Source organism: Delphinus delphis, chromosome X (assembly GCF_949987515.2).
Source record: "Delphinus delphis chromosome X, mDelDel1.2, whole genome shotgun sequence".
Classification (NCBI taxonomy): Eukaryota; Metazoa; Chordata; class Mammalia; order Artiodactyla; family Delphinidae; genus Delphinus; species Delphinus delphis.
The window spans coordinates 88628559-88644366 of NC_082704.1; the positions used below are offsets into that span (position 1 = coordinate 88628559).

The 15808-nt window shown below is 37.8% G+C and overlaps 1 protein-coding gene across 1 annotated transcript; it reads left to right on the plus strand.

Annotated features, from left to right (window-relative positions):
- The first annotated feature begins 304 nt into the window (after nucleotides 1-304).
- On the plus strand, nucleotides 305-15594 carry FUNDC1 (FUN14 domain containing 1). The gene is made up of 5 exons (XM_060001748.1): nucleotides 305-440; nucleotides 1182-1338; nucleotides 4689-4764; nucleotides 9288-9416; nucleotides 11136-15594. Exons 1-5 carry the CDS (start codon nucleotides 413-415, stop codon nucleotides 11211-11213), a joined length of 468 nt encoding a protein of 155 aa, XP_059857731.1. The 5' UTR covers nucleotides 305-412; the 3' UTR covers nucleotides 11214-15594.
- The last annotated feature ends 214 nt before the right edge of the window (nucleotides 15595-15808 follow it).

The window sequence follows — 15808 nt, forward strand, 5'->3', positions numbered from 1 at the left end:
ACAAATAGCAAGCGGGTTTCCGATTTAACCAAGTGACGCCTCCTCCCCTCCAGCCCTGAGGCGCTTTAAAACAAAATAACCAAAATTCAGGTTCTGTAAATTCTAGAGGGGGAGGGGTGGGAAACCAGGCTTGTGGAGGGCAACGGACTACAATTCCCACAAACCCTCGCAGGCTGGTATCCAGCCTGTCTCTCCCCTCTCTCCCTCCCCACGCCCCTGTGCCCTGCGCTTGCGCGGAAAGCCCTCCGCTTAGAGGAGGGGGCGGGGACAGAACTACGCGCCTGGAGGAAAAGGAGGAGGAGGAGGAAAAAAAGAGACCATAGACTTCCACCTGGGCCTAGAGCGGTTCTTAAAGTAGCGGGGAGAGGCGGGCGGGTTGGGACCACCTTCAATACAGGCCGCCGGCGGTATCATGGCGACCCGGAACGCCCCTCCCCAAGGTGAGCGGCCGGGGCCCGAAGTAGTATCTTAGAGACGGCTCACAGCTCTCGACCTTGGCTCGGGGGTGCGTCTTCCTTCCCCTGTCCCAGGGTTCCTGGGGGCTCTGTTTGCTTGAGGCAACCCTTTGAGCACCCACTTCGGACTAGACTCGCTCTCCCCTCTAGGACCCTCGCCCTCAACACAGCCCCACCTCCTGCCTTACCTTCACCTCCGGCCGTTCCTGTCCATCTTCTAACGTTTTTTGGTTGTTGTTTTTTTTAAGTCTTGGTTTTGAAATCATTTCTTCTTGTCGGGCCTCTAACCGGTTCCGTCAGTGGAGGACCCCCCCTTCTTTCTCCCACTGATGAAAACGGACCCTGCACTGACCCTGAACCTGAGATTTGGGGGTGACCTTTCATGCTGTGAAACTTTGAACTGACCCGCTGAGATTGGGGGGAGACCCTGCTGTGAAACTCTGACCTGTCCCTACTGAGATTTGGGGTGCGGGGGTGACCCCTCTGCTGCGTAAGTGACGTTGCCCCGGCACCCAGGCCGGTCTCTGGGCCTTTGAGAAGGAGATGCGTGGCCCTTTACTGTCAAGGCCCTAGTCTCAGGGATTGGGTTTAAGAAACTTTGTTTCCATCTGGGCGTTTTTAGCTGTATGCCAAATGTAACAATGAGTTGTAACAGATGAAAATGTACAGGGCATTTTTAACTTTCGGTTGACTGTAAATTTGTTGCTTTCATTTTTTGCTTTGAAGAATATGAAAGTGATGATGATTCTTACGAAGTGTTGGATTTAACTGAGTATGCAAGAAGACACCACTGGTGGAATCGAGTGTTTGGCCACAGTTCCGGACCTATGGTAGAAAAATACTCAGTAGCCACCCAGATTGTAATGGGTGGAGTGAGTGGCTGGTGAGAAAAACGTCTTTTTTTGTTAAATTTCATTGGGAGCCTGACTACTGCCCTTTTGTATCTGGGCCAATTACGTGCTCAGTCAGTGGCTTTACACTGTTAATCCCAGAAGAGCTGTACCTTGAGGCTTTTCTCTGTGGTATGATTAGTGTAATCAACACTCAGAGACTGTTGGGTTTTGGTGATCATCCTCCGCCACCCTCCACTGTCCCCTCCTCACCCTTCCTTTGATTCTTTGTATATTTTCGCCCATTTCAGATTTCGCAGATCTAGTGAATCTGATTCAGTGACAGTGGGTAAGGAGGGAAAAATATAGAAGACTTAATTATATGTAAATAATCTTTACTTGTTCAGTGCTAACAACCGGAAAACCCTGTGAGAATTCCCGCAGTAAAACTGGTCTCCAGGATTATCGGCCCTGTGGAGAGCAGTGTAAAATTCTCAGTAAAAAGTACTGATTATGTTACAGATGATTCTAATTTGGATTATGATAATACTTTGAAGAAGAGTTGTAGATTGGGTCTTGGTTGGAATTAAAGGACTGATTGCTTACTCAGTAATAATACTGTGGAGTACGTTAAGGGGGAGAGGTTAATAAGCATTAACCTAACCAGTTAACATTTCAGATCACATGATTATATAATTGCTACTGTAGATATAATTCTGTTATTCTTAGACTAAAAGATTAGCCAAATAACAAGGGTCAGAAACAAGTTTGACTCTTTATTTTGAAAATGTTCATGACCCTAGAGAATTTCTGAAGTTAGTGTACGTGCTTAACTTGTGAGTAATCATTTATTTCTTAGATTCTAAGTTAAATTCATCTTACATTAATTTAAATATTTACATATTTAAACTGAGTATAAAATGATTTTTTTGATTTGTGTTTTACTTGCACCTTGGAACAATGGTGCACTCTTTTATGCCTTTTTTTAATAAATGCCATTTTATGGTAGAAACACTCACTGTGAAGATTCTGTGACAAAGAGGTGCAGTATTTATTCATGATGTGTACTTATTAGTGCTGCTTATGAAAAAAGCCTGCAGTTAGAGAGATGCCTGGTCAGAGCCCTGGTTATTCAGATGATTTTTCACAGGCCAGTGGTACCTTGATGCCCACAATTCAGGGCCTGGCCTTCCGCTTAAATAAGCTCGCGATTTGGTGCCATGGGTGATGGGTTAATGTGAGTCAAGGCCTAAAGCCCCACCTTAAAAGAGACTAAAAAATAATTGAGCAATAGAATTAAATTGCTGTGTGTTTTCTCCTTGTAGGCTAAGCTTGGTGAGAAGCCCAATGATTGGCAAGCGTTTGCTTGGAAAGCCTAGAGACAGAAGAGGGGAAGTTAGTAGACTCATTTTAGTGGCTCATGCCGTCAAGCAAAGGATAGACATGCTTGTGGAGCACATTCCCCAGGATGTTGTTAAGACCTGGCTGCTGCTTGCCTCCTCTGTTCCCTTTTCTGAGTCTTTGTTGCTGTCTCCCCTACTGAGGGACACATATGTTTGAACTGTAGCCAGGTGTCAGTCCAGGAGCTGTGTAATAGGACCCTAATATTATACAGGTGATTTATTGCAATGACTTTAGATTCAGTGTAATAAATTTTTGGAATTTTCTTAGGGTATGAAACTGATGTACTGTTGTGGCATACATTAAGGAGGAATGGTTAATAGATGTTAACTTAACGAGTTAATAATTCAGACCAATTCAGGACATGAATGGGAAACTGAGGAGATTATGTTTAGCTGTAGGTAGCTATAGGTTCTTGATCATAATAAGAAATTAAAACTGATAGCAGGATGGGTGGCTGCTAGGCGAGATGGGAGGTGTGAAGATTAGCTAGAGTGTCCTTAGTGTGGTCTGGAAGCAGGGTAGTGATGCCCTTGAGGATGGAAAGAAGACAAAAGACAATCAAATGATGTTTTGGCGATACTCGAGTATATACAATTGGCCGTCAGTTGGACCCCAAAGGCAATGAAGAAGGCAGCCTGAGATGAGCATGAGATAACAGGCCTAGAGAATGGTGCAGTCACTTACAAATTGGGACCTTAGCAACAGCTGGTTTGGTTGGAAAGATGTTTGCTTTGGGACATTTTGAATATGTGGTTCTGGGTGGCAAGAGAAGCTCATCATTTAATTGGAAATGTAAATTTTCCATTTATGAAGGTGTATGTGTATTAGTTTCCTAAGGCTGTTGTAACAAAGTACCACAACTAGGTAGCTTAAAATGAGAGAAACTTATTCTCTCACAGGTCTGGAGGCTAGAAATTTGAAAGGTGTCAACAGGGTTGGTTCCTTCCTGGAGGCTCAGGGAGAATTTGTTCCATGCTTCTCTCCTGTCTTCTGGTGGTTGCCAGCAATCCCTGGCATTCCTTGACTTGTAGACATATCACTCCAATTCTGCCTCTGTCGTCACATGGCTGTCTTCCCTCAGTGTATCTCTATGACACATTGGATTTGGGGCCCACCCAACTCCAGTATAGCCTCATCTGAACTAACTATATCTACAATGACCTTATTCCAAATAAGGTCACATTCTGAGGTTCTGGGAAGGACATGGATTTCGGGGGTGACACTCTTCAACCCAGTACAGAAGGCTGGAGTTGGGAATCTGAGATTCTTTTGCATACTGGGTCTGGAATACTTAAGGGAATAATGAGCTCACTGAAGGAGAGAATCAAAAAAGAAGTATGGGTTGACATCCTTACAGGATAGATGAGACAAAACAGGTTTAATATAGAGATAGGAATAGATAAGGAAGCCATGAGAAATATGGGCTGAAGTATAGTCGTGAAGGTGGAACTCCAGCTGGACCTTAAAGGGTAGGAAAGTTTTAGATAGGCAGAGCTAGGTAGAAACCCCTAGAAACAGGGAGGTTAATAGCTTGAGCAACAGTGGTGACATATTTGGAAACTGGGTTGGAGCAGAAGGTTTGGGTAGAGTGAGAGTCGGCCAGGTGTGTGGAACATCTTGAGTGTATTAAAAAAAAACAAAACAAAACTGAGCACTTTTATTATGAGGAATTTCAACTTAATACAAGTATAGAAGGAAGAGTATAACGAACCCCTGAGTACTCAACATTTAGTTTCAGTAGCCAGTCTTTTTCCTGTAAATTCCCCTCTTCTTCTCTCCATCCCTTATTTTGAAGCACATCTCAGACAATTTAGTTATGCACTTTTGACTAGTCTATATAACTGACGGGAAACATTGTGGGTTTCTGAGCGGGTAAGGGGCATGATCAAAAGAACTGGGAAGACATTAAGATTTTATTAGGAAAGCAGTGAAAAGAAGAAGGGAGAGAGTCTAGTACATCATTGATTGTTCTCATCCATTGTCATTTCTTCCATTAAAGGTGTGCGGGATTTTTATTCCAGAAAGTTGGAAAACTTGCAGCAACTGCAGTAGGTGGTGGCTTTCTTCTCCTTCAGGTATGTCAGAGCTTTTGGTCCTTGCCTCTGCTTACATATGTAGCCCTTAGGAACTGAGAAAGTCAAGTTTAGCCATTTCACTCCTGTCCATTTTAATAGAAGATGGAATTTCTCTTTTAGGCATCAGTTTATGGAAAAACTTAAATGAGTTTTGAAAGCTGGCATCTGTCATGAAAAGCATCAATTTAAATACTTCTGAGGTTTTTTAAGCATAGTTTGATCCCAGCTATTAAAAACACAACTGTTAAAATTTGAGGTATCTCATTTTTTGTTATTTACCTAAATTTTCCTTGAAGCATCTCCCTGGAAAAATAAACATTTCATCAATAGCATAACCTGTTCATGCTGACCATTTAAAACATATATTTAAAATTCACACACACTCTCAAGAACCTGCTGTATAAAAAAATAAAATATAATTCAAAAATTCAAAAAAAATTCACACACACTCTCATACACAATATATAAAATTCAAGAAGTCTCTTTCCTGTTTCCTAGCCAGTTTTCCTTCCTAGGGGAAAATGCTGTTAGCAATTTCTAACATGTTTTTTAAAACTAGGGAACCATAGTAATATAGAAAGTGGAAAATTGGGTTTAAAAAATCATTCATAATCCTATTTCTGAGGCAAGTGGATTTGAAGTTTTAGTCTTGTTCATGTTCCTCTAAGTATAAGGTTCAAAAATGCTTTGCTGTTAGAGGATGTTTATCAGGATATTATCTGGCATTCATGTCTGTTTGGCATATATTTTCCCCAAAATATCATTCCCTGAAGATCAAATATAGTAAATCCTAAAATTAAAAATTTCTGGGAATGAATGTTAGCAACAATTTTAAAGATACAGAAATCTGTCAGATTTTAAAAATGATTGATGGTCATAGCAACCAAAATCTGAGTTCAGCACCTAAGCCATTGATCATGTAATAACCAGTGTCATTGCCTGAAGTACAAAGGGACTGGATTCATATGTGTTAAGCACAGATTTTAAGTTGTTTACTAAGCAGTTTAAATATATACATATATATATGTATTTTTTTTTCTGTTGGTGGTATTATTAGGGGTAATTGCTTATGACTTGTGGTAAGAGGTAAAAAGGAATATGGTTCATATCTAAATTTAGTCCTTTGGATGAATATGCCAGTATTTGTACAAAGGAGAATTTTATTTAAGCTGATTTTTGACTTGGGTTTATATAGAACCAAGAATTAAGATATTTATATAGTTATCAAGAATCAAGATAGTGAATTCTATAGCTATTTTGAAAACTCAGTTGTCATTTCTGTTTAGTGGAAAAGGGTACTGGACCAAAACAGAGTTCCCTAAAATGTTAACAGATAGAGAGAATTATACATTTCAGTGTACTCTGCATGTCAGTTTTTCAGATGTCCATTTCAGTCCACTTGATATGTACCCTTCAAACCCACGTTTTGCTGTTGCCACCTTCTACTTCGTGTCTAGTCCACATATTGTTTGAAGTCACTGATTAGAAGAGCATGAGACCTGTCAGCATCAAACCAATTTTTCCCACAAATATGACTTACCTTGAAAACTCAGTAGAAGGAAACAAAGAAGAAAAAAGAAACAAATGGCATTTAGGCTAATTACCTATTATTTAGTCTCGCTTCCATATTTTTATTAAAGATAAATATTAGTTTGCTGACAACTTAAAGCTTTTCTAGTAACTCAGGTGTTTTCCAGTAGATATTTACCACACTGCCATCTTAAAACAGACAGTGGTATATAAATCTTTTAAATTTATTTATTTTTTTGAGTTGTACATGTCAAGTACATGTATAATGCTTATTACAGATTAGGGTAGTTCTTTGCCTCCCTCGCTACCTCCCCATTTTTCCCTCCCTTGAGGTAACCAGTTTGAACTACTAGCTGATTCTTAAGGTATTTATTTCCTTTTTCCTAAACAAGTGAATTGGACATTTATCTTTCAGTTTGAGGTATTAACTGTTGGCTTCCCGTTATGGAATATGGGAATTTAGCTATGACGTATTGAACTTCTCTGTGTGCCCCACCCCCCCACCCCCCACATCATCTGAGTATTGTTATTTCATAATTGTATTAGATCATTACCTGGAGTTCACTGAGCTCTGGAATCTGTAAAGTAATGTCTTTAACCATGTTCAGGAAGGTTTTGGCCATTATTTCTTTAAATATTTTCTCCTATTCTTTCTCCTTCTGAACATGACTCTGATTGATGAATGTTGGGCTCTTTGATAATGTTCTGAGGTTTTGTTCATCTAGTTTTTCAGTCTTTTTTCAGATTGTGTAATTTCTAGTGATCTAGCTTCAGGTTCACTGACTCTCTGTCATCTACCTTCTGCCGTTAAGGCTATCCAGTGAATTTATTTCAGATACTGTATTTTCCAATTCTAGAATTTTCATTTGGTTCTTTTTATATTTTCTATATCTCTGATGAGATTTCTTATCTTTTCAGTGATTACAACTGTAGTTTCCTTTACCTCATTGAGCATAGTTACAGTACTGCTTTAAAGTCCTGTAAATTTCAATATCTGGGTCATCTCAGAGTTGGCATCTGTTGATTTTCTTTTGCGACTAGGCCACATTTTCTTGTTTTATCATATCAAATAACTTTGTATTTTATCCCTGGGCATTAGGAATGTTACATCGTGGAGAATCTGGATTCTGTTTTATTCCTCCGAAGTTTGTTAATGTTTTGATTTTAATAGGCAGTTAACTTGGTTAGACTCAAATTGCAAACTCCATTTCACCTGTGGTGGATAGTGGCTCAAATCTCAGTTTATTATTTTTTATTTTTATTTATTTATTTTTTTTGCGATACGCGGGCCTCTCACTGTTGTGGCCTCTCCCGCTGCGGAGCACAGGCTCCGGGCGCGCAGGCTCAGCGGCCACGGCTCACGGGCCCAGCCGCTCCGCGGCATCTGGGATCTTCCCAGACCGGGGCACGAACCTGTGTCCCCTGCATCAGCAGGCGGACTCTCAACCACTGCGCCACCAGGGAAGCCCTCAGTTTATTTATTTTTTAAGCCTTAGCCAGAGTGCTTCATTATGCCCCATGAATGTGTGGTTCAGAACTTGGGTAGAGTTTACACATAGAATTTGGGGCTCCCCTTCTCTAGCTGTGTCCTTTCTGGCAGCTGTTATTGTCCTGGGCTCTGCCCTCTGGTTCTTCAGGCCAGAAAGGTGGCATGTTTTCTATTGAACTTTTAGCCACCCTGCAACTGCATCTTATCCTCAGGATAAAGCCAAAAAAATGGGCAACTTACCTTACATTGGTCTCTTCCTACAAGTTTCACCTCCTCTTCAAAATCTGCTTCCTTTTGTTAATTCTGGAGCCCTTGTGTTTTAACCAGGGTTTATAGTCGCTGTCTATGGGAGGGACCTTAAGGTTCATCATCCCCTCCATGTCTGTGACCCAAATTGCCATGTCAGGTATTGCCAGGAAAAGCTTTCACTTGCCATTTGGTTTCATTACCACTCTGTTTTGCTGAGGCTAGAGTTAGAAGTGATAGAAGGTGAGTAAATATAGGGATAAATGCAGATAAATAGATTCTTCTATGGAGTCATTCACAGTGAAAATGGAACCTAAGATTCCCAGCCTATTTATATAAAATCAGATATTTTTATTTTTTGAAGTATTTTATGTGTGGTTCATACTTAAAGTGATGTATTAAAAGATTACAAAGAAAGCATAAGCTTGGTAGAAGTGATTTATAATGGTATACAAGGCTCAATTGTTTACTACTCATGTGATTCTTTATATGTTGATTGTATTATTCGGAGGGACTACCTTTACTGACTTAACACACACACTGTTGTTCCTGCTCAGATTTTGCAGTGTCTCAGTAGCACCATATGAGAGTTTTTCTTAGGGGTAGTAGGCATTTAGCTGTAGTTTTATTAAAAGGATTTATGGCATGAAGGTTGTTTAGAGCATATTTTCTTTTATATTTCACTTTCAAAAGCAATTACCAGAAAGTATTCTTAATTTGACTAAAGAGTCAGAGTTAGTGAAGAGCCTTTATCAAGCTACTTTAGTGACCTAATAGCTGATTGGCTACTGATCTCTTATAATTAAACATCTCTTTAATTAAAGGTACTTTTTTATTAGCTATATAATTTCAATAGTCTCTGTGCCTTTTTAGCTAATTCTCAAATTCCAAAAAATTATGATAGGATTATAGAATAGTTATAATACAATTTTTGGAATCTTTTCCCATTAAGTACTATACTTCTCTTAACATAGTGTTCATCACATCTAAGTAATTATTTATGCTTAAGTCTGTTTTCCCTAATGGACCATAAGCTCTCTGAGGGTGGGGACCTATGTCTCCCTTGTTCTTGGCCACAACTTGGAGACCTAGAACAGTGCTTGGCACAGAATAGGCACTCACTGTCTGTTAATGAATAAATTAGTGGATAAATTGTGATTTCTTACCCATAAGCTTCATACATTTCTTGAAATCTAAATGTTCATATATTAGCAACCTAGTTGGTTTAGAATTAACCATTTTTATCACATTTTTGCAGATTGCCAGTCACAGTGGCTATGTGCAGGTCGACTGGAAGAGAGTTGAAAAAGATGTAAACAAAGCAAAAAGACAGATTAAGAAACGAGCAAATAAGGCAGCACCTGAAATCAACAATATAATAGAAGAAGTAAGACAATGTACATTTTTGGCTCCTTTTTTTTTTTTAATGAATCTCAGTAGAAAATGTGACTAGGGATTATCTTCTTTAAAAAAAAATGGTGTTTCTGGTCATATCTAGAGTGTTAAGTAAAATTTGGGATCAAGCCACCATTTAAATCACTCATTTTTTTTACTTGTTAACTAAAACTACCTTTTTTTTGAAGTAGAATAGTTTGAAAATGTATATATTTATTTTATTAACATATATATTAGTTTTATTCATGTTTTTATGTGAATTTTGCCTGTTTTCTTCTTATATTCTGTTTAGAATTGAATTGCATGCTCCTTTGCCTTTATATTAATTCTGTCCTTTTACTTCCCCCAACTTTTATTTTGAAAAATTTCAGATCGGTTGAAAAGTTGAAAGACAAAAACAGTGAATACCCAAATACCCTTCACCTATTCATCAAATTGTTCATGTTTCACCACATTTGCTGGTGCGTGCGTGTGTGTGTGTGTGTGTGTGTGTGAGTGAGTGAGAAATTTACCCTTTTTTTTTGTTTTTTCCCGAACTGTTTAAGACATCAGGTCTTTTTATTCTTAAATACTTCAGCACATATGTCCCAAGAGTACAGATATTCTCCTATACTATTACCATTACCCTTATTAATCCCCCCAAACTTAACATGATACAATAATATTTCCTAATATAGAGTTCATATTACAATTTTTCCACAAAATATCTTTTACATCGTTTCCCCCCGATTAAGAATTACATATTGCATTTGGTTGTCATGTCTCTGAAGTCTGCTTTAATCTTAGATGGTCCCCTCATCTGTTTTTTTGTTTTTGTTTTTCTGTCTTTCATGACACATTTTTGAAACGTCTAGGCAGAGTGTCGTACAGTCTGGCTTTGTCTGATTGCTTCTTCATGATTTTATTTGGGTTAAACATTTTATCAAGGTGTTATTTTTTTGATCCTGTGCATTTTTTCCTACTGGCTAAGTGAACTGACTGTTAATAAGTATCATTGTGCATATGCTGTGGGAATTTATTAAATCATCTACGTTAAAAACTTGCTGAATGGACCATTTATGCCAGCCCTATAGGGAGATTTCTTTTTACCTGTAAGAATTTTGCTGTCCATATGCCTGTTATCTCAGAAGCAGGAAGTTTACTGGGCTTGGCTGGGGGCTCTAGGCTCCTTCAGTTTGTAACGGACAGCCCTGGCATCTTGCCTGGTTGTTGGCACCTACAATAGTAGGTACACAAGAATTTTTGCTAAATATTTACTGAATTGAGGAAAACATCTGAAAATGATACTTAGCTCTGGATTTAATAATTAAGAGTATTTTTAAGAATTTATATCTTTTCTTTTTCTTATTGTGGTAAAATATACATAACATAAAATTTACCATTTTAACTATTTTTAAATGCACAGTTCACTGGCATTAAGTACATTCACACTTTCGTGTAACCATTACCACTATCCATTTCCAGAACTTTTTCATCATCCCAAATAGAAACTGTAACCATTAAGCAGTAATTCCCACAATCAGCCCCTCTCCCCAGCCCTTGGTAACCTCTGTTCTACTTTCTGTCTTGATGAATTTGACTATTCATATAAGTGGAAATTATAACAACATTGTCCTTTTTTTGTCTGTCTTATTTCACTTACTGTAATGTTTTCAAGATTCATCCATGTTGTAGCACAAATCAGAGTATTTTTCTTTAAACTTTGTTTCAGGCAACAGAATTTGTCAAACAGAACATTGTGATATCCAGTGGATTTGTGGGAGGCTTTTTGCTAGGCCTTGCATCTTAAGGATATGAATGTTCTATCACAGTGGAGTCACCTCTGAGAAGAGAAATGGTGGTGACAAGATGGTCTCAGCATTACCCATTGACAGATTCTCCAGGATGACAAGAAACAACTAGCTGGACAGTACCAAACTCACTGCTTAGCATTTTGCCATCTGAAATTTGGCAGACTGGTATCTGCTATAAAACAATCTATATGGTCTGTGTATAATAGTATTCCTGAGCAAATCATGGCTTTCATTATTTTTTAAAAACTTGCATTTGTTTAAAATTTGCCTATAAAACACCACCGTTGGATGTAGATATGGAGAGAGAGAAAAATTTGTTGGCTATATTCCCCAGTGAAGTATCATCGTCATTTTATTTAAATAAGATGTTCTCCATTGTGCTTTTTAGTATAGTGCCAATAATTTAAAAATTTGTATTATAGCTTCAACAGTAGGGCTGACTTTTTTTTTAAGGATATGTTTGCAATAAACTGAAGAACTGTAATGCCCTTTTATGGAAGGATTTACAAATAATAGAATTCTTAAAGTTACTAAACAAATTTAATACCAATTTTTAGGTTGTTTTTTCCTGCAATTCTTACTTTGCTTACTATGTAATAACTGTAGTAAATGCTCTTCTAGGGAAATACTACATGTCTAAAGCTCTTCTTTTTTTTTGATGTCTGTAGTTGTAAAAATATCTTCTTGCATATAAGCTTCTAATTTTTTTATTCATTTGTTTATCTTGGCAGCCTGGGTAGAATTAATTATTTTGAGGGTACATATAGTTGGGTCACTGATTCGTTTTATTAACTTTGAGTGAAGCTTGTTTTTCATTTTAAAAAATCCTAATTATTATTTAGACCCTTTCTTTACAAAGAGGTAAAAATCACCTTAAAATACTTAGTAGTATAGTATGAATTTATTGTCTGAAGAACAGTGATTTTCTATATAATCATGAAATTGCAGTTTAAAGAGAATCATCTCTTTGATCTAGTCTTGAGATGTAAATGCTGAGGCTTTCAGCTTTTTAGGTAGCATTTTATGTTGGTCCCAACGCTAGGCCAGTTGACTTGTTTCTCAGGGCAAATATCACACTCCCTCAGAGGGTCCTTGGCCTAGAAAAGCTTTTTGTATTGTTTGTTTTGTCCAGAGTTCTACGTTGGAATTGGGAAAAACAGCAGAACAACGTGTGTTGGAATCTTCAGATTGGAAAGACTTTGCAGATACTCAAGACTATCTCCTTTTGATAGGAAGTCTCTATAGTATTTTTTGTGTATTGTAAACATAAGGCATTTCATGCTTTTGAGATTGTTATAGTCTGTGTGCTTTCATTTTTGCAAGACTCCTTAAAATTGAATGTGGGATTGATCTTCATTTTCTTCCTTTACTCTCAGCGCCTCAGATAAAATGCTAAATAAAACTCAGACTTTCTTAATATGAAGTGATGTTGCTTATAAATACTTAATTTTTCTTCTTTGAGCTTTTCTCTCTTTCTGCCTTGCCTAGCTTTTCATGACTGTGGAATTAAAAGGGAAAAATATTCTACGTTAGGTAGAACCTGGGCCACGCTTCTGTGTGCCATGTCTGCATGATACCTTTCATCTGATGCAGTGTGGCAGGCTACTGTGGGAAGTTCTAGGAGCTGGCTCAGTTTGTTCATTTTCGAAATATTTATAGTGTCTGTTCTGTGTGTGATATATTGGGAAAGTGGGGGGCACAAAAATGTCTGCCCTCAAATAAAGACTAAATATTCCTATATGAAAAGTTACATACTACTATAGGAGAACTTGGCGTATGATTTAGTGGCAAATGAGTTGTAGAGGTAACTACTTTCAGAGTCCAAACATGAATGAAAAGTGAAAAAGAGCACTTCATTTTTTACCTATACATTTCCAAGTATTTGTTGATTTGTTTGAAAATATTTGTATACCAGTGTAAAATATTATCAGCTCTCTCCATACTCTCTCCTCTCTGTTAGTGCCCCTTGTTCTGCCTCGTGTCCGTGCCGTTTCCCCACGAGGCTGTACGCTACTTGAGGCAGTCGTGTGCGGTGTTAATTAATCTATAACTTGTGACACAGCCTGTGTAATGCTTTGCTCACCATAGGTATTCAGCTGATGTTGTGAATGAGTATGTGAAAAGCATATTTTACTGTGCTAGAGTTGGTGTCAACCTATAGGAAATCTTCTCAGTATGGCAGCCCCGAGAATCAGAAGCTCCGTTAGAAATGACTTGGTGGGGCTTGGCCTGAATGAAAAGCCTATAGCCTGCCTTTGTCTAAAATGGGGATTTTTATGTTTGAGGGCATAAAGGTTGTTTGCAAGATTTATTAAAACTTGAGTATGTGGAATATAGATATTTTGTGGCTTAGAAAATTTGTAAGGACATTTTGACTGATTTTTATTTTTTATTCTTAGAACCCTCCCCAATCTCCCTCACAAAAAAGATGATTTTTAACATTTTCTTATTTCAAATGCAATATGAATGAAATATGTTTATTATAGAAAATACATCAGCGTAAAGAATATATAGAATGTCGATAATGTGATGTACCTAGAGATAATGATTGTCCATATTTTGATACATAGCCTTTGGAATTTTTTCTGCATATATATGAATACATATTATGTGTATTTTGTATAAAAATTGTCAGTTTATGTACTGTTTTATAAATAGCTATATTCACTTATAAATATCTTTTTATAATAGGTACATTTATGATGACAGAAAGATACAAGTGCCCACCCTCACCCCCTTTTATGAGACAACCATTATGAAAAGTTCTTTATACATATATTTTAATATATTTATACTTATATTATTTTTATTGTCCAAGTTTGGATAGTATTGATATACACTGAATGTGCACTCTGAAAGGTAAGGAATTTTGTGCACATCCACTGTTTCTCCCTTTTTTTTTGATTGCTAATATATTTTTAGTTTTTCTAGTAGATATCTTTATTACTTTAAATATTATGCTTTTTCTGTCCTTAGTTACCAGCTTTAGATAATATCTGCTAACTCCCTGTTATTAAAGATGAGGAAAATAAGTGTACTTCTTCCCTGTTACCCTCTGGCCTCCTGACTTTTGTTAAATTATTATTACTTTTTATGGCATATTCAAATGATAGAATTCTATACAATTATTTAGAGGAATGTAGAGCTATATAAATTGATCTAGAAAGGTCCACATATTAGTGATAAAATCAGGTTACAAAAAGTATGACCCCACTTTTAAAAAAATATGCAGGTGAGCATGAGTGCATACAGATACTGATAGAGGCTGTCTCTGAGAGGTTGGTATATAGGATTTTCATGTTGCATTTTCAACATTTTTGTGTCATCTGAAGTCTTTACAATAAGTACATGTTACTTTGTAGGAAGCAAACATTGTTTTTTTAGAACCAGGAATAGGAATTAAAATTAATAGGTTATTGCTATTTTAGGGGGCTATTTCTGCTTTATTCAGTGAATTTATTTTTTAAGTGGTTTTTGTCAAAATAATACATATAGTCCAAGAAGTCAAATGGTATTTGACTATAAATAAGGCTTCTAAGAAAAGGAGCACTTCTCTGTCCTACCATTCCTCAATTTAGTGGCTTTTTCCCCACAGAAGTTTCAACTATATTAGTTGTTTCTCTTGGTATTTACTGCAACCATATTTCTTGGACTTCCTATTATGATAAATAACTTGGCTTGTACTTCCTATTATGATAGATGTGGATTTAGCTCTATAACGCCTTCCTTTTCATATCTTTGTAGTAACAATTTATTAAATTCTATGTAGTTTTATATGTTACTGTGACAAATATCGTTTACTGTTGAATAAGAACACAACTTCCTGTAGGTCCATCTATGTGGGTTCAGCTGGAATCTAGCCTTAGCCTGATCCTGCAAGTAGCTCTGGAGCATGAAGGGCACTGGGGCCGGCAGAATAATCCCACCCCTGCCCCCGCACTGCCACAAAGATATTCATGTCCTAATCCCCCAAACCTGTGAATACCTTAGGTTACATGGCAAAAGAGAATGAAGGTTGCAGATGGAGTTAAAGTTGCTCATCAACTGATCTCAAAGAGGTTATTCTGGAGTATCTTGGTGGGCCCAATGTGATCACAAGAGTCCTTAAAAGAGAAGGAAGGCAGAAGAGAGACAAAGATGTGAATATGGAAGAAGAATGATCAGGCCGACGCTGTTGTGGCTTTGAAGACTGAGGAAGGGGGCCATGAGCCAAGGAAAGCTGGTGGCCTCTTGAAAGCTGGAAAAGGCAAGAAAACAGAGTACCCTATTGCTTCCAGAAAGGAGCACAGCCCTGCCGACACCTTGATTTTAGCTCAGTGAGACCCGTGTTGCACTTCTTACCTTCACGTCTGTAAGATAATAAATTTGTGTTGTTCTAAGCCACTATGTTTGTGATCATTTGTTACAGCAGCAATAGAAATCTAATACTGGCACCACTGAGTTGTGTCCCCTTGTGGCAAGAGAGCTAGCTTTTTGTATTCCCGTATCAATCAGGCACTGGCTGCAGTCTGCCCTTAGGGATTGGGGTGGGTAACCTCCAGGCTAGGGAGGCACTGTCCTGCTGAGAGCAACTGTCAAGAGAATGGTGTGA

What these genes read in the sequence shown, in the direction of transcription:
- FUNDC1 (XM_060001748.1), top strand. Translation starts at nt 413, where the DNA reads ATGGCGACCCGGAACGCCCCTCCCCAAG. An exon ending in CCGGAACGCCCCTCCCCAAG is followed by an intron (nt 441 to 1,181) that starts GTGAGCGGCCGG and finishes TTTGCTTTGAAG; the next exon opens with AATATGAAAGTGATGATGAT. An exon ending in ATGGGTGGAGTGAGTGGCTG is followed by an intron (nt 1,339 to 4,688) that starts GTGAGAAAAACG and finishes CTTCCATTAAAG; the next exon opens with GTGTGCGGGATTTTTATTCC.